The 24346-nt window shown below is 34.0% G+C and overlaps 1 protein-coding gene across 1 annotated transcript in view; it reads left to right on the top strand.

The window, feature by feature from the left end:
- The window catches only part of LOC105482701 (adhesion G protein-coupled receptor L4), a 120594-nt gene that overhangs the window by 88030 nt on the left and 8218 nt on the right, over positions 1-24346 (top strand). Inside the window, exons 10-12 of the mRNA XM_011742952.3 lie at positions 828-1031; positions 3182-3402; positions 3531-3597. Of these exons, the coding sequence (XP_011741254.2) occupies positions 828-1031; positions 3182-3402; positions 3531-3597 (492 nt within the window). The remainder of the gene's footprint in view (positions 1-827; positions 1032-3181; positions 3403-3530; positions 3598-24346) is intronic.

Here is a 24346-nt window from a genome sequence, read left to right on the forward strand (position 1 = left end):
AGTGTGCTATATTTGCTATAACATCGTATTTTTAGCAATGTAGAACCCCACACAATTTTTAAACGTGAAGAATCTCTCTAAGGTGAATGGTTTCATGATATGTATTTTGCTTTTGAAATATCTTACTTACATTGTATATTTATCACATAATTTATTTTATAGCTCTGTGCTAGCATCTCCATTATATTATATTTATTTATAATCTATCATTAAATATATAAAGTAACCAAATAAATCTACATAAACATAATATCAGTCCTAACGATGATTTTTTCCTGAAGTTAAGCAAATAAACATCTATTCTTTATGTAAACATAAGTATTCATCTAGTTAGGCTAAAACCAACATTTTATATTTTAAAGTTTCTGAACAATATTGCTTGATAATCCTTATATTCAGCATTGCTAACACCTTTGTTTCACGTGTTTTAGATGAATCATTGCATAGACATAAGACTTAGTCTTACCACTGATAAATCTGTTTTAATTAACCATTTTCACATTACAATAATGGATTGCCTTTCTAATGTAATGAAATTAATGACGATAACATTGTTAAACCATGTACTAATACTAATACTATGCCTAGAAAAAAATCACCAATTACAGAACTGTTAAAGTGCTACATGATTTACATCAGATTTATGTGGATATTGAGGATTTTCAAAAGTACAAAATTTTTCTCATCTAAATGCACATTTATAGTTTTACATTTTATGAACATTTTGATTAATGTTTCACCAAAAAAGGAAGTTCATTATATGTTGTAGTTCCTTTGACAAGTTACTGAGTTATTCTTTTAACAGCTTTATTATTATTTTCCCTTAGGGTATTAAAGATTATAATATTCTTACAAGGATCACTCAACTAGGAATAATTATTTCACTGATTTGTCTTGCCATATGCATTTTTACCTTCTGGTTCTTCAGTGAAATTCAAAGCACCAGGACAACTATTCATAAAAATCTTTGTTGTAGCCTATTTCTTGCTGAACTTGTTTTTCTTGTTGGGATCAATACAAATACTAATAAGGTATGTAGGCATCCTAATCTCTATTTTTGTCCTATGATATGTGTACTTTCTTAAATGTGTATGTCATAGAAACATTAATTGTAATTTAGGGTTTAATGGGGCAGACATACTCTATAATTTGTGCTTCAGCTATCCTTTCTAAGTCTGATAATGCTAACACAGCTAAGCAAACTACTTATTGAGTCCATTCAGCAAAAAGGGCCCTCATTATGATGAATTATTGGGACAAATTAAAACTTTGCAACAAACTGAATAAATACTTTTCTTGTTGTTCTGTTTGGTTTTTAAATGGACGTTAAACAAAGACCAAGGAGAGAGAGAATTAGAAATAAAGTTTATCTTAGAATGAGGACTGAACATAAATGCAGTCACAGTTTATAGGTTGAAATGTGATAAATTGGTTTTACCTAGTTTCTTTTCTAACTTCTCATTTCCCAACATTATTGATTTTGAACCATTCAAACCTTCCCAAATGGTTTCATATTGTATTGGTCTGGGTCCTCCTAGAAGCAGGTGTTAAGATGGGGTTAAACATGCAATAGATTTATTAAGGGAATTGCTGGCGAGAGCAAATGGGAAGAGAGAAGTTTGGAAAGCTATCAGGCCAAGATTCAGGCATGATCCTGAGGGAAGAAAAGAAGAGTGGGCAAAAGTGTTCCACACAGTAATGCAGTTCTAAGGAAAAGTCAGCACAGGTGTTAAAGAATCCTCTTGGAAGTCCTTGAGCCAAAGTTACCTGTCAGGGAAATCTTTTGTCCCTCAGGAGCAGGAATCCTTGGTAAGAGGAATCCTTTGTTTCTCACAGCAGTAACCCTACTGTGCTCAGTCATGGACTGGCAGCAGCCTATGAGAAGTGGGAAGAGCAATGGATTTCCTACAACTGCAGCTGAAGCCTTAGGTCAATTGCACCCCTTGTAGTTGGATATTGGAGAAGTGTATTCTCATGACCACAAAAAGTGAAATTGCCTCCATATTTCCATTCTTAGAAATCTTTCAAAGACTGAAACTAATAATCAGTTAGCAAGGTTTTCTTCTGAAGTAGATGGCAAGAAGTGTTTATTTTAAATAGTATACACCAGACTGTAAACTCCTTATCTGTTTTTATGTTTTACAGTGGTATTCGTAACACTTTCCAATTTTATGTATCTCCCACTATCCTACAATGCCTAGTTCCTCTTTCAGTTACCTTCCACCATTATCTTCACCCCAAAACTACTCCTTACAGTGTTTACTTTCAACTACTTTTCACCTATTAAATTTGTCCCATTTTTCCAGTCATATCTTAAATCCCACTTCCTCACTAGTGATTTCCAAATTTTAATTGCCAATGATCTTTCTGTTCCCCAGCCTTATAGAGTACTCTCTAACATATGTTAGTATGTCATATCATTAATCTTGAATTATAGTTTGTTTTTTTTAAAATGGGATAGGTACATAAGTATGTATTATGTTATCTCTCCCATGATATATACCTTTAGCTTTACTAGTATGGGAAAGTATAACTACTTCTTTTTCTGGTATTTCTTATAGGCCTAACTTTAGTTCTAGATGAGAAACAACCACTGAAAAGAATGTTTAAGTGAAAGCCATCTCAAATTTACATGATAATCTTAACAGTTTAAAGTAATTCCATAATGGATATTTTGATGAATATATTGTTAATCTATTTTGTAAATTTTATTTTTGTCACCTAAGATATTTATTTTGTTTTGTTTAGCAGAGTATTGTAAGTCATTTTCATTCTTCGAGCATGAATAAAATAAAGGAAAAGAGGTATCTCCAAAACAGAAATCAACTTAAATCCTAACATATTCACCAAGATACCATGGTTTACATGTGAATAATCCACAATTTATCACATAACATAAATATATAAAAGTTATAAACCTGTGGACAAAAACAGTAACTTAGTTCTATCACAAGATTAGTTAATATTTCACATTGATGAAGCACAGTTGTTTTCCTAAATCAGCTAGAACTAGTACATCTTTAAGAACTGACATGATATTTTAATATGATTCATCATTAAAATATGTGGCATACTTTATAGTATAGAGAAAGTTGTGATTTACAGAGCAAGTTGAGATTGTATGTAATGATAATTTTAAAACAAACACTGCCAATGTTTTTTTTTTTTCTTTGATTTCTAGCTCTTCTGTTCAATCATTGCCGGACTGCTACACTACTTCTTTTTAGCTGCTTTTGCATGGATGTGCATTGAAGGCATACATCTCTATCTCATTGTTGTGGGAGTCATCTACAACAAGGGATTTTTGCACAAGAATTTTTATATCTTTGGCTATCTAAGCCCAGCCGTGGTAGTTGGATTTTCAGCAGCACTAGGATACAGATACTATGGCACAACCAAAGTGTAAGTTAAAATGATTTCATGGGCATTTGAAACACAATTTTGAATGTGCTTTGCATATCTTTGATAATTTTGCTATGTTAAAGTACATGCAAACATGTTTATAGATTAATCTTTTATTTACTTTTCAGATGTTGGCTTAGCACAGAAAACAACTTTATTTGGAGTTTTATAGGACCAGCATGCCTAATCATTCTTGTATGTATATACAAAATTGTTAATACAATTCAAAAAAGTGATGATTATAGGTTGCTTAAAATTTCCAGCAATAAGGTGTTATTTTTTAAAAAAAGAATTTGAATGTTTTACAGTATATCACTTATCAGCATTTTACACATATTGTAATTGAAAAATACATGTATATCTTGTTAATTCAAAGCTATTACAATTCATTTGCCCCTCTTGATGGAGGATAGATGTCTGCATAACAAAGAGGAAAAAGCATTTTTCACTTATCAGTAATATCTTGGCATACTTCAACACAGAGAGTGTGCCAACCAGCTGATAATCTGGCATTTTAGATGTTTACGTTATTTAATCTTTTATCGAAGATCGGTCATCTTTGAAGATTAGACTGTCATCTTTATAGTTTTATCATCTTTATGTACCCTGTGATTTTAAACTAAATTGCAACATCAGAGACAAGAACTCACTATTTCTTATGAACAGACAAGTCATATATTGAGATAGTCCTATTTCAGCAAGGAAGAGGGCCTTTTAATTCTTATTGGAAGTGGTTTCAAACCTACAAATTTGGCAGGTATTATATGCTCCATTATAAATAAAGACATTTTTATATGTCTGAAGAGCATTTCTAAGTGCTGAAAGTTTTCAACAGTCTTTCTGAATATAATAGTCTGTCAATGAATCTGGGAGGTCTGACAAGACTCTAGAGTGGAATGAATTGTCAGTAGAGAAGTTATGGCAATATTTTGGACAACTTTATTCCATATGTGTTGACCATAGGCTAGTCATCTTTTTGAATTTCTTTTTCTCTCTTCCTCTTTCCTTTGAGTTTTTTTATGGTTATGAGGGTACTGCTAAATGGAGAAAGACCTGAAATGCAAAGCAGAGAATTTTCATCAAGCTTTACTTTGCAATGGTGTGGGTGAAGTCAAGTGCATTCATAAACTGTACTTTCTACTCATCACAAAAACTCATTTATAATTCTCACAATAAATCAAACAATATTTTATAAAAGAAAAGCCAAGGGCCAGATTTAAGCTAAAACAATTTGAGTTAATTTATTATAGCTCCAAAATTTCCAACCCACATAAGAATATAAAATGGTGTCCCACTCACATATTTTTATGGATTGCTCTGATGTGAGTATTTCATGTGATGACATATTCTGCATATCCTAATTTTACTGATTTCCTCACCATAGGAAAATCCACCTTTGCCATTGTTTTTTACAAGTGAAAGGTCCGTGGAGCAATGGCTCTTACTGTTTGGATAAAAAGTAGCATGACAGAAATTATCCTGAAACAACAAAAACAGGAGCATACTTCTCTAAAATAAGAAAGGGGAAGTGTTCTCTGAAATAGTTTTTAACAGTTGCTTATGTAAGGCTAATTTGGATTATTTTATAGTAAGATACAGAGAATTTAGATGAAATCATTTAAAAATGAGTCCTGTAAACTTTTCTAGAGGTCTAAATGAACACTGTCACATTGTTCTAGTCTGGAGTTAATGAGCCAATTTATCTCCCATACAGTCTCTGTATGATAATCATTTCCAGGTTAACCAGAGGGTCAGGCTGCTTAAAAAATGAGCTAGGCCCCTCAGTTTTACTCTAAAATTAAATATTTCTCATCTTTTATGATATCTTTTTTAAATACTAAGAAATTCTTAGATAATTATTGAATCAAAGTGAATTATTTTTCTCCAGTTATCTTTGTTCTTCGGTGCTAATGCTTGCATATTGCTATTATTATTAAGTTGTATAACACAACGTTAGATGACATTTTTTCTGTTGCCCATGAATAGTATCTAGCTCAAAGATAAAGTCAAAGAGATATTGAACACCAAACATTTAAAAAAGAACCACTGATGGTTTAGGCCTGACTCTTCCCAAGGGTCACATAATTAAAGAAAAGGACCAGCTATAGCCCCGTGAGAGGACTGGGGAAGGGAGCTCATTGGGTGATGTCTCAGAGTTAGCATGCTTGGCCTTTAGGGGAGGACAATGTTCTCTATTAGAAGTTTTTCTTTTATCTACCAATAAGAAAAAATGATGGTGTTTCCCAACCCCCTGAAGACAAGATGTGGAGGAATACTCAAAAAAGTTTGCAGAGCATGGAATCAAAATAGTAAGAGTAAAATTATCATCCTGGTCTCACATTGCTAGAATGACTGTAGAATTTTCATGTGTCCCTGGGATATAATAATACCAGATTATGATGAGCTTTTTTATGAGAATTTGGCATATATCCCCTGATTTCGAGCCAAATGTGAACCTAGAGACTAGCACCTGCTTTTGTATGGAGTTTCCTGCAGGCAATGTGCTTACTGGATTATTCTTCCACAGCAGGGACAGAAAAGATTATTATACAGTGTCCCTAGTAATAAAATGATGGGGCAAAACACAAAGACTTGAGCTATTCTATATGCATAGATAAGTTGGAGAAATGGAAAGAAGTTGCAGGGCTGCCTAGGTCATGTGAAGATATGTATAATGAAGAGAATGGGTTGAATGGAGATATGGATATTCGTCTTTGAAGAATAGAAGAGACCAAGATGGAAATGAAATACTGTGATCACCAAGTAAATTATACATACCATCAAAGTGAAGACTGTCTCTTAAGCCAAGACTAGCAATGGTAATAAGAACTAGACTAAACCGAAATGATATCATGCAGCTCCCCCATAACAACAGGTGGTCAGATCCTTCTACTCTCCAAGCACAGAGTTGTGGAGCCTTAGCAGTAGAAGACCAGTATCTCAGATCCAGCCACGCTGCCCCTACTCAAACACATATGCTCCAAGTATCTGGAAAGGAAAAAGAAGTAAACAGCAAATTTTAAAAAATCTAAAATTACTAAAAGCTATGGCATGTAAATTTATGACAATCCCTGAATTTAAAAAAAAAAAAAAAAAAAGTAACTTTTATGTCACAAAAAAAAATCTCTACTTCACCAAGTAGGGATTCCTTTTTAAATGGAGTTCAGGTGTTCAAAACTGATCACCACTTGCCATTTTGGGGATAACAATGACCTCCTGATTAGGAGTTTGTCATCCTATGCTTTAGAATATTCTGCTAGGTGAAGACCCAAACCATATGATTAAGTTCACCATGTTAATTGGGTGCTCTGGGCATGATAGAAAGACAAAGAAAATGTAAGAAGTATCTTCTGCCCACTACAGTATGAATGAGAGGAAAAAAGACAACACGCATGATAAAGAAAAGTATGTAATTACATATAAGTGATACTGGTGAGATGTGAAGCGATCAGTATATACATCATAGTCATTCAAAAATCTTCATTGAGATGTAGGACCTTGTTTGTGGATGTGACAAGAAGCAGGTTCTACTTTATATGATTGCGAATGGTCAGAGGACTGCAAGTGTGAACTAAAGCAAGCAGCCCTTGTAAGCATGCCAGATTCCTTTTGAGGGAGAACAAGGGCAAAACAAGAAGTAGTTAGCATTGTAAACCAGGCAACACCAGACATCAACTGAAGTGTCATCATTATTCACAGTATTCAAGAATAATCTTTTTAAAATAGATTAATCACTTTTTAGTCCAGATTGTCATTAACTACTAAACAAATTTTTACCTCCACAAATAAACTCATCCATTTCTTCTCCTCCATGTTTATAGTCAGGCCCTTGCTATACCTCACTAGGATGCTAGTATTCAGAACAAAAATAAGAGGTTTTATTTTAATTTATAATTTATTTTATTTTATTTAACTTTCAAGTTCAAGGGTACATGTGCAGATTTGTTATATAAGTAAACTTGTGTCATGGGGGTTTGTTGTATGGACTATTTCATCATGCAGGTATTAAGCCTAGTACCCATTAGTGATTTTACCTGATCTTCTCCATCCTTCCATCTTCTACCCTCAAGTAGGCTCCAATGTCTGTTGTTCCCATCTTTGTGTCCATGTGATCTCATCATTTGGCTTCCACTTATAAGTGAGAGCATGTGGTATTTGGTTTTCTGTTCCTGCATTAGTTTGCAAAGGATAAAGGCCTCCAGTTCCATCCACGACCCTGCAAAGGACACGAACTCATTCTTTTTATGACTGCACAGTATTCCATGCTGTATATGTACCACATTTTCATTATTCAGTCTACCATTGATGGGCATTTAGTTTATACTGTGTCTTTGCTATTGTGAATAGTGCTGCAGTGAACATGTGTCTTTATGATGGAACAATTTATATTCCTTTGGGTATATACCCAGTAATGGGATTACTGGGTCAAATGGTATTTCTGTTTTTAGGTCTTTGAGGAATCACCACCATGTCTTTCACAATGGTTGAACTAATTTATACTCCCACCAACAGTGTATAACCATTCCTTTTTCTCCCCAACTTCACCAGCATCTGTAATTTTTTCACCTTTAATAATAGGCATTCTGATTGGTGTGAGATGATATCTCATTGTGGTTTCGATATGCATTGCTCTTATAATTAGTAACAGTGAACATTTTTTCATAATGCTTGTTGGCCGTGTTTATGTCTCCTTTTGAGCAGTGTCTCTTCATGTCCCTTGCCCACATTTTAATGGGGTTGTTTGGTTTTTTTCTTCTAAATTTGTTTAAGTTCCTCATAGGTTCTGAAATTAGACTTTTGCCAGATGTATAATTTGCAAATATTTTCTTCCATTCCATAGGTTTTCTGTTTACTCTGTTGATAGTTTGTTTTGCTGTGCAGAAGCTTTTTAGCTTAATTAGTTCCCATTTGCCAATTTTTTAAAAGTGTAGGAGTGCCTGACTTACCCTGGCCTGGCATAGCCTTAGGTCCTGTTTATAATTTGGTATCATATTGCCACAGAGTCTGTTCTGCTAGTTTTATGACCTCCTGTTTTAACATTAATGCAGTCGGCTGTTGTTTCTAAACTAGCAATCCCCAACTTTTTGGCACGAGGGACCAGTTTTGTGGAAGACAATTTTTCCACAGATTGTTGGGGAGGGGTAATTGGCATTAGACTCTCATAAGGAGCAGGTAGCTTAGATCCCTTGCATGCACATTTCACAATAGGGTTTGCCCTCCTATAAGAAGCTAATGCTGCTGCTGATATGACAGGATGGTGAGCTCAGGTGGTACTGGTTCATGGCCTGGGGTTTGGGGATCTCTTGTCTAAACTGTAAAAGAGAGTGGGTATAACAAGGTGTTTTTGACCTTCCAACTCATCATGTCCAGGAACTCAGTTTTCAGGTTTTTCTGGGGTCTCCTTGGCACACTGAGTCTATTCAGTTGATGAAGGGCTTCAAATTTTATTTTTAGTTTACATCTCAATCATAGAGCTATGCGTTTCTTGATTTATTTACTGCATCTTACTCAAGAATCATCTTGCTCAATAATCAGTGCCACTGTGCTGCACAACCTTAGGAATCACAGTTCAATTGCAATATGGTCTTCAAGGAGCTGCATTCACGTTGGAATCTCTGTGAGTGATGGACTCTGGAACTCTAAAACTTTGTGGCCCTCTTTTTGGTCACCCTGCAGTATAGAAGTGCCTAGTAAGTCTTCAGTAATTATGTGTATGTTTTAATTGAGCCACTAAAAATATCCATGGTAATAAATGAGGAAGCAAGATTAAGTGATCTTTCTGAAGTTATTTTTCGACCCCTAGCCTTGGGTTCCTAATATACACATGAAATGAATGATGCCAGTCCTACATAACATGACTACGGTAAAAACAACAGCAACAATTTTAACTTATTTTTTAACAATTATAAAAGGAAAATACACAACATTCTGGAGAATAATCTTATGGCATTCTTATACCTAATTTAATACATTTTTGTATTAAAATTAAATAAAAAGACCAATTTTAAAACCATGATTTTCACAGCAAAATATTATATGCAAGGGAATGTATGCGTAGCCAACTATAGTGTGTGTGTGTGTGTGTGTGTGTGTGTGTGTGTGTGTGTTTAGATCCTGATTTTTAAAATATTGGTGAATAAGTAACAGTATTATAGCAAGAGATGATTATAATACATGTGTGTGTTGCTACATAGAATTTGTTAGAAGTTTTTAGTACACTATACCAGAAAAAGTTTAGCTAAAACAAAGTAAATGTGAAATATTGCAAAGAAAACCAATAGAAATGTAATAGAATAAATAATACTTATTTTCCAGAATAAAGACAAATTATAAGTGAAGCTTTGAATTTAAGTAGGTAATTAGGGGCAAATTTTTATGGCCTTATATGAGGGTTAAGATTGCTTTCGTCGTTTCTCTGAACAAATCTAGAAAGACTTATGCTCCAGAAAAGAAATCTCTATAGAGCAATCTTTAATCCTTTAATCCCAGTCATTCCTACATGGAATCCTTACAGTTTATCCATAGAGCAAGGACTACTAGAGTAAGAACTATAGACTAATGCCTTAAATGGTATTTGCTTCTTTGTATGAATGGAGCCCTGGGGCTTGCCTGGTTTGGGAATATAATGTAAAATGCCTTTGAGGTAATATGTAAATGAATAAGAAAAGAATTAGTTCAACACTAATGTATTATTATGTATGTTGTTTCAAACAAATATTTAAGCTTTTAATCTGTTCTGATAAGTGTTAACTACTTAGGTATTTGAACAGTAACATGTTCTGCATTGATCTTACTAAAGTACTTCTTCAGGTGTTTGGCTCATTAATATTAAAAATCTCTTAGAATTCTGAAATATGAACCAGTGACCTCATTGATTCTATCTACGAATCACTACATTTAAAATGTTAAGATTGTGACTGTACTTGAAAAGGCCTAGCCTTGCTTTTGAAAGCTTGAGCTGTACAAAAAAGAGGTTTCTAAACCTTTGTAAAGCAAGCTGCAAACTGAAGATAATTTCCATAATTTATTTCTTTATTCAATATTTTTAATCTTCAATGCTCAATTCTTTAAATTAAAACTATGTAAGTGATTAGATTCAAGTACACAACTATAAAGAAGAGTTTGTAAAAATAATTTAACTTTTAAATAGAAACTGAAGTTTCCCATAGACACATTCAGCACTGAAGAATAGCATTTGCTTGATTGAGGCAAATACTAATTAAACTATGTCCAAATAAGGCATTTTATTTAAAAACTGTGAGCTTTCATTTGAATTTAAATCAAAACTCTCATAATTGTGTGTTGCTGTATCATCACTACTCTTACCAACTTCTTTTCAAATCTGACCAGAACTCCACTCATTTTTTGTTGTAACCTCTAATTGTCCTTTATATGTCTACAATCTAATTCCCTTTCACCAGAAAATACTTACTAAACCTACTCAAAATGAATTTTTTATATGACCCTTACAAGATGGGCCACGTTTAGACATATCTGTTATTATGTGAGACATTCTTATTACATTTTTTAATAGCACAAATTGCCAAAGATAGGAAAAAGGCAAATATTACAAGACTGTGCAAGGTAAAAATATGAATATGTCATCGTACACTCATTCTCTCTCCATAAATACATTTTTCTTAATATTTACTCTGTATCCTTCTAGACCTCTGCTGTATGTGTATTTGATTGTAAACTCAAAAAACCTGAATTATCTATTATCTGTAATATATCATATTTATTTTTCCTTGTTAGAATATACAGTTCTACCCTCTTTTTATCATGTATGTTATGACTATGTGCTAATTTATTTAATAACTTTCCTAAGGATGAATATTTAATGTATTTCCAAAGTTTACTTATTACAAATAATACTGCACAGATCATCTTTATTGCAATATAATTTCATGTATACATTACATGAAATTACATGTAATGTATACATTACATGAAATTATTAGGAACTACTTCTTAGAAGAAGAAATGCAAGTATATACAGATTTTAAAATTTACAATTTACCCTTCAAAACAATTACTTCAGTTGATAGGTTCACCAACAATATATGAGAGTGTTCTCTTTCTGATGCTTTTGCCAGCGCTAGATATTATTATCTACTGAGGCAGATAATAAAACTAAATGGTTTGATTGGAATATATAAACCAAAAAGCATTGTGATAGACTAGGATTCCACAGTAATGGCACAGTTGACACTTTGGACCAAATCTTTGTTGTGGAGGCTGTCCTATCTGTGCCATTACAAGTTTAGAAACATCTCTGGTCTCTACTCACTAGATGCCAGTAGCACCACCGCCATTTAAATATGACAACCAAAATTCCCCCTCCGTGTGTCCTCTGGGGGATGATATTCCCAGTTCTCTTCACTGGGAACCACTAGCCTAGACATGGATGTTAAGTATCTTGAATACGATGGTATTTTACAGTCCTCTATAAATAGCATACCATGAGAAAAATCATGAAAATCATGGTTTTGGCACCACACTTTAGATGTCCACATTAAAGTTATATTAGAAACACTACTCATTGTAATTTTAAATGTTATGGATAATGGCATTAACATTTTAATTACGTGTTTTAATTTAACGTCATCATATTTGTTGGGTGCATCTTTCAGTGACCTCTGTGGTTCAAGGCACTTTAATACTCTAATCTTTATCCATATTATGTATTAATAAGTATTTCAGTGCCTGTAACATTTTTCCACTTTTTTCATATTATTCTGACCTTCTTGAAACAATAGATAGCTGGAATTCAAAATAAGAAAAAGTGGAATTATAAAAAAAACATAAATAATACATTGGTAGTTTTAATATGTTCCTATATATGAGAGATATGTTCTTACTGGAAATACCTTCAAAGGTAATGTCCTTAAGACAGATATTAGAAAATGTCTTAAAAGTTGAATGAACTCATAGAAATTAGGAATCCAAAAAATATTTTTAAAAACTCTTGGGTCTCTAAAGCCCAGTTGGAAATAACTGGTTAAGATGAGATTCATCTCTAGTATTTCCTTCTAAATGTAGCTTTATAGTGAAGGATGTTGTATAATGATACGATGAAAGGGAAAAACTATGGATGTTGGTAAAGCAAGACAGTCATTAGAATTATTATTCACTTTACATTCCTATAGTCTTTTAATCTTTACAAAACACTTTTAATGTATCTCAGTAAATCCTATTGGAAGCTTCTGTAATACATGCAAATCGAAATAGTGACAGCATTTCATAAAATATGATGTTTTACTAGATTTTTACACTATAATACTGCAATCTTGACTTAGCTACTCAAAAATACCTAGAGGCATTCTGTTATTTATAACTTTTTAAAATATATATACTTTATGATCTAGGGTACATGTGCACAACATGCAGGTTTGTTACATATGTATACATGTGCTATGTTGGTGTGCTGCACCCATTAACTCGTCATTTACATTAGGTATATCTCTTAATGCTATCCCTCCCCCCTCCCCCAACTGCACAATAGGCCCCGGTGAATGAGATCACCTGGACACAGGAAGGGGAACTTTTTGAAGCTGTAGACCAATTGTTTGAAAAAGGCTGATTACACTAAGGCAAGTTATGTGCATTCTTTTGTAATTAACAGACAAAACTGTCAAGCTCCTATTCACTAACAATCCATAAAATCCTTAAACTTGGCCAAGAGCACAGTATAGGTTCTGATCATCTTTGGACTTCTGATCATCCTCTGAAAGTAACACGATTTCCTTCCCCAAGCTGATCTTCTACAAGAGGGAGACTTTCTTTGAATCAGTCTTTCTTAGCCATTGCAGAGCTCTTGTTCTACACAGCTGAAGATATTTAAACTTCTCCATAAGTGTTTGTCATATCCCTCTGTCCCCTTTAATATTCCCTGCAAAATATGAGTTACAAATTTTGAGAGAATGGACTGTCTGCGTGGCTTGGTCTTGATTTCTTTTTCTCATATGGAAACATTGTGCAGTCTAGTTTCAGGGCTTCCCAAGGAATAAACATTTAAGATTCTTTTTGATGCAAAAATCATTCCTCCTGGTTGTATCTGATCAAAATGACAACCAGCCCAGGCAAACAGGGACATGTGGATACTTTACCCAGAAGTGCACATTCAGCAGACCCTGTCTGCTGCTCAGCTTCTTTTTTCACGAGCTCTCCATATTCAGTCACACTGGCTTCTTGACGCGTCCTGAGAGGTTCTGTGTACCTTCCCATCTCAGCACCTCTGCACTAAAACATTCCCTATCACTTCCTTCTGTTCATACCTCCATCTAGTTACCACTCATTTGTCTTTCAGATATCAACTCAAACAACACTTTCCAAGGAAAGTCCTGCTTGACTCATTAGTTCATAATAAATCTCATTGTTAAATTCTTTCATAGAAGCCCAGTTTTTCCTTTTGGAAAACTTTTATCATTCTATAATTACACATGTGTTAGTGTGAATAACCTATTAATATCTGTCTTCTCAAAAGAGTACTGTAAGCTCTGTGAAAACAAAACCTTATGGATTTGCTCCCAGTATATTATCTTTAGGGGTCAGCATGTAGAATTCACTCAAGTAACACTGTTGAATGAATAAATAAATGATGCACCAAGAAAGGTTACTCAGAAATGATATTTCCTTCCCTAAAATGGAAATTTAAAGAAATAAATCATCATGGACATGAGATTATTTTGAAAAAAAATTTCAGAAAAGTATGTGCAGCATTCATTATAAACTATCACTTTTACTTTATTTACTTTTTTCTTCAGAAATGATTACTATATCTACCTATATATATCAATATATCTACCTATGACATGCTTTCAGTAGGAATTTTAATGCTGAGGCTTTACACTGAACTGAATGAAATGAAGTGCTGGCCAGACAATGTCAGAAGTTTTCAAAAGCAATATGGACAGTGAAGAGTACAAACAATGGGTTCTTTCCATGCCCTGAATTTCTAATATGTAGATGGGGATAATGGTATCAACTCTAGATACAGAGATACTGTTAAAAAACAAAACCAAATTATTAGAGCATTCTTTAAAAGTCAGAAAAGGACAATTCTTAATAATTTGGGGAACAGACTTACATCTCTTCTATTTTTGCCTTTTAAATGAAAATTTAAATTGGCAATAATTTTAGATATACCTTTGAATTTAATTGCGCAAGTTCTGTTTTAGCTTCTCAGCAAGCAATTTATATAAATTTATATTAAAGTTTTTATACCTTAAAGCTTACAGTTTTATAAACTTCCTTTAAAATGTTTGATTCTTACTAACTTCTGTTCTTGTTTTCTATTGCAAGTATATACAAGAAATATTTTTCATTGCTTGTATCTTAAGAAAGAGTTCATTATGTAGTATTCATTGTCACATTACATCAAACAAACAATTACATTGTTGTAAATGCTCTTCACATGCAATTGTTCTCCTTTACCTTTATTCCTTTCCATGGTTTAAAATCATCTACACTTAAAAACCAGTGATAAAGATAAGCCCATGTAGCTCACTTACTCCCATGTGGGTCACTTTATTCTTCATGGATACAAATGTCCAGTTCTCTCTGCCTTTTGATTCTGTTTTTGAGACTTGTAAATTATTCCCTCAAACACTGAAAAAAAAAATACCACTATTAAAATATTCCTAATGGAAACATGTTAAAAATATGAAGTGCTAATATTATCTTAATGCTTAAAATGATCATGTATTAGGATGGGATTTTAGCCATAATTAAATAGAGCAATTATTTAGCTATAACATGAGGATTAATTTCCTAATAGAGAAATATCCTGCCAACTTGTTGACTAAGAATTTAGTTGTGGCCTACCAGTGTGCCCAAGTCTTAGATTAATGAATTTATATCATAAAATCCATGAATCTTTAGTTTTTGTTAGATGCAAAATATTGAAAGTTGTTCAATGTATCTATCCACATCAACAGATGTAACTTTATTATTCTTCCCTACTCAGAGTTATTCCTGGAGAATAATTATATTTGGATAATTTTGGCTATATCTCTTAGTTTCTATTGTCATATGTAGTATTGTTTCTAATTATATACTATTATGTCACAATCTGCAAAATGTGAGACAAAATAAAAATGTAATTTTTCAAAATGTTTAGTCAAATTAATGGCTAAATGCTCCTTTACAAAGGTTATTAAGGATATTTGGGATTTAAATATAGAGTCTATCCTTTACCCTTTTATTTATTCAACAAACGATTATTGAGCATCTTGTATACTCCAAACACTGTTCTAGGCCTTGAGAATACATCGCCGAATAAAACAGAAAACAGTCTTTGTCCTTGTGGACCTTGGATTCTAGATCAGTAGTCATCAAAGAGCATGGTTTGTTTTTGTAAATAGTTTTATTGGGATACAGCCACACTCATTTATTTGTTTATGTATTCTCTGTTTTAATGGTGTGGCAGAGTTGAGTAGTTGTGATCAAGGCCATATGGCTCTCAAAACCTCAAACTGTTATTTTCTGGACCTCTACAGAAAATGTTTGCTAACCCCAGCTCTGTACTAGAGAAATGTAAGAAAAGGTAGCTATCTGCCCTCATAAAATTCCCAGAATTTCATAACAGATTAATTATGAATATTTTTCTTATATTCCAGGTACTCTGTGGGTTACCCTTTGCAATATAGTTATTTCTTTCTTTCTATAAATTTCTTGAAGGTAGCCAGGTTTACGACCTGTAAATTACAGTTCTACCCCAGAGAAGTTTCAACAGAAATGAGGAATTGTTTACACAAATGATAAATGCTCAACATACTCTTGAATTATATCCATTTCAGTACTTATTTTACTGACATCTCTTTAGAATAAAGTCCTGAAAGTGGAAAATATTTCCCTCCTCTATATTAACAACATATTACCCAAAACTAAAGACTGACAAATGTAAGTTCTGGTATTTTAAGGTGCTATTGACAGGTCCAGTGAAACCATATCACAGAATGATAATTATCCAATTATCCAGTTGTTGAATAAATATACATTACATGTATTTTTGGTCACTTCAAATTTTGAAGACAATATGGAAGAACCATAATTCTGTATACATGTTATAACCATTACTGATAATAATTGATGTTTATTGAGAACTTAAATATTAGGCACTCTTTGGAGTACTTTACATCAGTTATATAATTTAATACACACAAACAAACTATAAGTACCAATACTATCCATGTTTTACACACAAGGAAAGCAAGACACAAATAATTAAATATATTAACTTTCTTGTAAGTATGAGAACTGGAATTTGAACCTATGAGTGTGGCCTTAAAGTCCATTTAGTCCATTTATTTTGAAGGTGCATTTGTTGCTTTCTTAAAACTGTCATATCATATGAGAAAGCGGTTTTCAACCGTTTTTGACTAAACACCCATCAGTAAAAAGTATGCACCTCACTAAATGTATGTTTTATATCTTGAAAATGTCTAGCATTTATTAGTTTACTAATATTTATGCAAATTATCTTATACAGTATATAATATATATTGTAAGACATACTTTAAAATATACATTTAAAGAATGAAAGATGAAATAACAATATTTAAAATAGATCAATATGATTCTCACTAAAATATTAGCATTTCATTTTTTTAAATGAAATATTGATTATACTTTAAATGCAGCAATTCAAAGGTATAGATCTAAGTTCAATACTTGGTTTAAATGACTATCAGGGAGCTGCAACCTCAAAAATACATTAAATCTGTACTTTCACATCAGGTGTAGCAGATCTACAACTCTAGGTACTCTGTTCTAATACTTATTTCTTCAGATCTTCAGTAATGTTTTATTATTGCACTTTCTAGAAGTTTTTAATGGAGTATATAAAGAAATACATTGAAATTTGGTGCCATTATTTTATTTGTTTTCCATGTATTACTTCATGGGTTATTACATTATGTTCCATGTATTATTTTAGTTAATTTTATCATGAAGAACAGAGATTTTCTTCAATAGTATATGATTTTTTTTTTTTTTTTTTTTTTTTTGACGGAGTCTCGCTCTGTCGCCAGGCTAGAGTGCAGTGGCGTGATCTCGGCTCACTGCAACCTCCGCCTCCCAGGTTCAAGCAATTCTCCTGCCTCAGCCTCCTGAGTAGCTGGGACTACAGGCACATGCCTCCATGCCCAGCAAATATTTTTGTATTTTTAGTAGAGACGGAGTTTCACCATGTTGGCCAAGATGCTCTCAATCTCTTGACCTCGTGTCCACCCTCCTCGGCCTCCCAAAGTGCTGGGATTACAGGCGTGAGCCACCGCGCCCGGCCAATAGGACATGATATTTGAAAACTTCCACTATTAAGTAGAAAACATTACTAGACACTTCTAAATGTTTCATAGATATTCATAACTTTAAATATGACTGAAACTGGATCTAAATCCATGCTTCCAATTGTCGTCTTAATACTTGGAGTTTTGTAATACCATTTAATCAAATCTGATTAGATCTTCACAGATTTTAGCCATGATGGGCTTATATGGACTTGTTACATGGACTTGCAGCCTGGCTGGCAAATAACACACTTCAGAAGTAAGAAAAACGTCAGTTTGTCATTTTCTTGTTTGTATTTTCCTTAATAGTATTAATTTTAACACAGTGCACTTGGAGACATCTTAAGTCTTATTTGTCCATTTCATTAGGATTACTTTATTAAAACTAAATAGTGTGTGCTGATAGGCATGTATACAATATGATGCAGTAGGCTGAAAGATAAAGAGGGGGGACTTCTCCACCTTGAGGAAGAAATACCGCCTTCAGAATGGCTCAGCTCTGATATGGGACTTCACTCCATAGAACATGGAAAAAGTGAGGACACCAGTGTCATTCATTTTTTAAGTATTAAATTTTAATTTTTCCTTGGGAAAGTATCAGTTGGAATTCGAATGTGTTCTTTATGTACCCCAACTGATATTTTTTTGACAATCCACTTTGGAAATCACTATCATGAAATGGTTATACAGTTATATTTGGACTCTAAAGGATGGAAAGCTTTGTTGTTAACCAGAACAGGAAAAATTACCACCTTCTTTAATCCCTTCACCACAGAGAACAGTGAGGACACGTGTCTCCAGTAAAGGATAATTAGCACAGTACACTAAATCCTGTTGGCTATTAACAAGGGCTTCATCACTGGTATCATGACTAATTTGAATGGACACTAATGCAAAATAGCTAACCATATTAATGCTTACTAATATGTTGTTCCTCTCCTTTAACTATTTCTCAAAGGCAGTAATTGTTAGCTACACATGTAAATAAATGTTTGTATAATTAAATTCTTAAAATTGTAGATGTCAGTTTAGCTTCTCTTTATTGTTCCTTCATATGTAGTTTGGTAGCTTTGTAAAGTGCTCAGGAGCATAAACTCTATAACTTGTCTACTAGATATGAATGTTGGCTCTGTTACCCCCTAATTGTATTACCTTGGGCAAGTTATTTGACCTCTTTCTGCCTCTGTTGCCATAAATGTGAGACAAATACAATAATAAGAGCAACAACAGAAATAATAATGGTAATGGTGATAATATTAAGGCAAAGAATGCTTATCCTGGAAAGTCGGTGAGAGGGTTAAATAAATTCATAAATAAAACAGACTTGGAACAATGTCTGGCACATAGAAAATACTCAATTAATATCAGCACTCAAAATTTTAATTTGGGGGGTGTGGAGGTGATCATTTACTTGAGTTTCAGTATAACAGTAGTTTTTAAGTACATGCAGAATGCCACATCATCTCAGAGTGATTATTCATCTAATTGGGTTCCTCTGCAGTCAATGCCTGGTAGAACAACATTGCTGTTTACCAAAGTATAAATCTCAAGAGTTCATTGCATTTTTATGATACTGTTACTATCCCAGAGTGATCTATTAAAATTTTTCTCCTTTTGTGATATAAAAAGCCTACCTGAATATATTTATTATGGTTTCAGATGTTTCAGTGTGTTTCAGATTACTTAATTTTTTTTCACGTAATTATAGACTGCACTCCCATTTCTCTGAGGTCTGCTTTCTGCTGAGCTGAGTGTTGGTAACCTCAGCAGAGAAATATCTTTTAGCTCTGTAGATATTCCCAAGTGTGCTAAATCCTCACCCTAGTGAGTGCTGAACATGATGAGGCTCATGGTGTTAGCAGAGAGACGCCTCCTAACAGTGTCATGTAGTTGTATGTGGGGCTGAAAGTTATTCTATCTTTCTTACAAATCTGACAATAGGTGACCAAACACTGGTATCATACTTGCTGTGAATTTTCACAAATGTACTAATACCATTTTATACCTGTGCATTATACATTTTATTTCTAACCATTATTTTACTAACAAAAGGTGTTTATCAGGTACTGGCTCTATCCACTGCTTTCATACACAACTGTACCATATGTACCAAGGAGTCTCCAAGGAGAAACAGTTCTGCCAAGCCCAAATGTATCATTTTCTGGGTTCAATCCTTTTATGTGCCCTTTCATAGACTACACACTTTTAGGACATTTTATCAGTTTTAACATATACACATATATTCAGTTTCCACAATAGTTGGAACATCTAAAAATTTAGCCCCTCTTCCTTTGAGGTCTCTTTCAAACAATTATAGATCAACCTGTGTGAAGAGGGTGACATTCTTGGGGTTTTCCACTAAGAAGTTTATGTCCTCACGTTATAAAAAGATCAGATGTGAACAAAACTTGAAAGCTATGAAGTTAGGGTTGACATGCCAGATGCCAAGTGTGTTAAATTTTAGATAAACAATGGATTAATTTTTAAGTGTAAATATGATCCCAAATATTGTGTGGAATTAATATTAATATTTGGAACCAAGATACTGGTATCCTATATTTTTATTTACAACATCTGGCAATCCTATGTGAAGGACATATAAAGTTAAGAATTTTACAGAAGAAATATGGTAGGTACTATAAATTAGTATTTATTTTAAACTGGATTTTAAATCTTACACAATTTAATATTAAGTTAAACCTTTTAAGATTTAAAATCAAGTTTAAAATAAATACTACTTTAAAGATAATTAAAACTATAATTATAGGGTATTTCATTTATATACATATACACATTGTATTTAGCCCATTCTCACACCACTACAAAGAACTACCTAAGACTGGGTAATTTATGAAGAAAAGAGGTTTGAATAACTCCCAGTTCCTCAGGCTGTACAGGAAGCATGGCTGGGAAACTTTCAATCATAAAGTGAAGGAGAAGCAAGTACATCTTCACATGGTGATCAGAGAGAGAAAAATAGTGAAGGGAGAGGTGCCACACACTTTCAGCCAACCAGATCATCATGAGAACTCTATCACAAGAACAGCAAAGGGGAAAGTCCGCCCCCAAGATTCAATCACCTATACCAGACCCCTCCTCCAACACTAGAGATTACAATTCAACATGAGATTTAGGTGGGGGCACAGAGCCAAACCATATCATACCTACACACACATACATGTACATGTGCGTGTATTTCTCCCTATATTAGTTTTCTATTGCTGCTATAACAAATTACCACAATTCAGTGGCCTAAGACAACACAAACGTATTATCTCACAGTTCTGTAGGTTAGAAGTCTGGGTATAGCATGGCGCAGCGGTTTTTTCTGCTTAGAGTCTCACTGGGCTAAAATCAAGATATCAGTGTCTCTGGAGGGAGTGGGGAAGAATTCGTTTCCATTTTTATTCAGGTTGTTGGCCAAATTGAGTTCCATGCAGTTGTGGGACTAAGGCCCCATTTCCCTGCTGACTGTGAGACGGGGCTCCTACTCAATCTGCAGAGGCCTCCCACCTTCCCCGACTCATGATCTCATTCATCTTCAAAGCCAGCAACAGCTCCTGGTGTCTTTTCCTGCTTAAATTTCTCTGCCTCCACTTCACTTTTGCCTTATCTCTTCCACCAAATCTCCTCTGCCTCAAAGGCTCATGTGATTATATTGGGTTCAACCAGGTAATTCAGGATCACCTCCCTATCTTAAAGTTTATAGCATTAATTATATCTATAATATCCCTTTTGCCATATTCATAGGTTCTGGGAATCAGGGTGTGGACATTTTTTTGGAGAGGGGGGCATTATTCTGCTTTACACCACCCAATTTTCTGATACTCTGATAAAGCATTGTAACTAAGGCACTTAATATGGTAATCTCAATTGGGAAATGGTTAAGAAAAAAAAGTAAATCAGACAGAAGACAAAACCTGTACTACTTTGATTCCAACTTAACTCATGGACAATTAATAGAGCATAATTTAAATTTTTGATGCTTAAATTAATAACTACATAGGTCCAAGCATGGTGGTTCACGCCTGTATTCCCAGCACTTTGGGAGACCTAGGTGGACAAATCACTTGAGCGCAGAAGTTTGAGACCAGTTTGGGCAATAGGGCAAAACCCCATCTCTACTTAAAAATCCAAAAAATTAGCCAGGTATGGTGGTGCACACCTGTGGTCACAGCTACTTAGGAGGCTGAGGTGGGAGGATTGCTTGAGCCCAGGAGGTTGAGGCTGCAGTGGACTATGATTGCACTGCTGCACTCCAGCCTGGGCAACAGAGCAAAGACCCTGTCTCAAAATAAGTGCATACATACATACATAGCGATTTCTGCAGTGGTATAATGATTGAGAATGAACAGCTGTTGTATATAGCTATTCAGTAGGCCAGTGAATAGAAACCCATCCGTTGTACATGGCAAAAGCAGGTCTGTCATAGGCCAGTTGACTTGAAGGTAATAAAACTATTTGAAAGAGCAAAGACGTTGTAATTATGACACATCCTTAAATGAACCAGATTCTGTTGGATATATATATATATGAAAAATTTAAGCATGGGTCTAAAAGTGCCGTAAGAGAAATATTTTCATTTTTTTCGATGAGATCTAACATCAGCATATAGATGGCTTCATCAATTATTGAGAAAAAAACTAAGAAAGGAAAAATGACTGATTGGGATGCTTCATTTTGAAGTCTGATTTTGAAGCCTTTGGGTTGAATGTACCTGTAGGTCTAAATCCTTCAGAATTCGTTGTCATTCTTTCACCAACTCATCTACTTAAATTTCTTGTTTTTTTTTTATAAAGACACTTAAAAAATTTTAACATACTGTCAAACAAAAAAATGTATGTGCTAAGCTTTGAAATACATGAAATATATGAGCTGCATGTATCTGAAGTTAAGAAACAGGTCTCTTTATAGATAAATATCACTTAAGATGAAATAAAAATGACTTTAAATTTAAAATATCGCTTTATCTCAAGGGTTAAGTGTTCATGACTTTGAGTGATGTTTTTTTTCTTCACAGCTATTTTTATTCTCTTCTGTATTCTGAAGTGCAGCATTGAATTTCAAAGTTCTTATACTTGCCATCTAAAGTCCTTGCCCTGTTTATTTCTATCAAAATATCATGGAACCCAAGTTGACAATCTAAAATTGTTAAAAAAATAAATAAATAAAAATAAGAGAGACAAAAGTGATAATGAAGGAATGTTCATTTATAAATCATTAGTTATCCCTGGTGCTTTTGTGGTGCTAACATTTAGAGATTAATAAAGGGACCACAGTGAATTAAATAAGCACACAGAGGTATGCACTAAGGAGTAAAAGTGCATCTCATTTGAAAAGCACTATTTTCTTAATTCAGAAGAATACCAGTGATTTTTCTTACATTTTGAAGTATCACCCAAGTCTGCTATCATGATGGTAGACACTGTTATGTAAACAGTGCTGATAGTATGTTTTTGTTTGTTTGTTTGTTGTTGTTGTTGTTGTTGTTTTTTGAGAGGGAGTCTTGCTCTGTCGCCCAGGCTGGAGTGCAGTGGCACGCGGTCTCTGCTCACGGCAAGCTCTGCCCCCCGGGTTCACACCATTCTCCTGCCTCAGCCTCCTGAGTAGCTGGGACTACAGGCACCCACCACCGCGCCTGGCTAATTTTTTGTATTTTTTTAGTAGAGACGGGATTTCACTGTGTTAGCCAAGATGGTCTCGATCTTCTGACCCCCTGATCTGCCCGCCTCGGCCTCCCAAAGTTGATAGTATCTTTCTAGCTGCTCAACCCAAAATGCAGACTTTTATCATCTATTCTGCAAGTCATTACCTCCAGGTTAACTGAAAACTATTTTTTATTATTAGAAATGCTTTCTAATTCTTTATCATCTTTTTTTGAGGTATCCTTTTTTTTTTAACCTCACCTCAAACGCTTCATATTTATTTTATAAAATTCCCCAAAGGTCTTTTTCCATACCGTGTAAGCTTTATTTCCACCTCTAAGTACATAAACTCATGTGTCTTTAGATGTCTTTAGGTGATACTGATTCTTTATTTATAGCTTTGACACTGTTAGAAAAAGGATTTAAAGTAGCTTATATATTTATGGATAAAGAGAGGGCACAGACAATATAAAGGAGTAAATATGAGTTTTGCCAGTTACCTCAAATTTGCTGGATATTTTAATATGACATTGGGGGTAACTGGGCAACGGGGGATAACTGCGAAAACCTGTATTTTTCTTAATTTACAACTTTGCTGAATATTGTAATATGACTTTGGATCGTATAATTCAGGAAATTTTGAGTAATGAAAGAGAAACATATTCTAAATAATTTAGGTAAGTATTTTTCTGGTAAAAGTTATTATTCTGAAACAGAGTTAAAGAAAAAAATTGTTACGGACTGTTGTTAAACGGCATGGGAGACTTTATTCAGGACTGTTGTGATAGGTGTCAAAACTACGTCAGGGGAGGTAGATTGGCCCAACGCTGAAATCAGGGGATTTATAGCCAAGGTGCCAGTTAAGGGTAACGGAATAATTACTGAGAAGGGACAACATGGGTAAGGGGAATTCTTGCTAAACTGACTTAACAGGATTCCTACTGAATGGCAAGTCAGGATGACAAAATATCAAGGATGTGAGTTGAAGAATTTGACTAGGTATTGAGA

This window comes from Macaca nemestrina, chromosome 1, assembly GCF_043159975.1.
Source record: "Macaca nemestrina isolate mMacNem1 chromosome 1, mMacNem.hap1, whole genome shotgun sequence".
Lineage (NCBI taxonomy): Eukaryota > Metazoa > Chordata > Mammalia > Primates > Cercopithecidae > Macaca > Macaca nemestrina.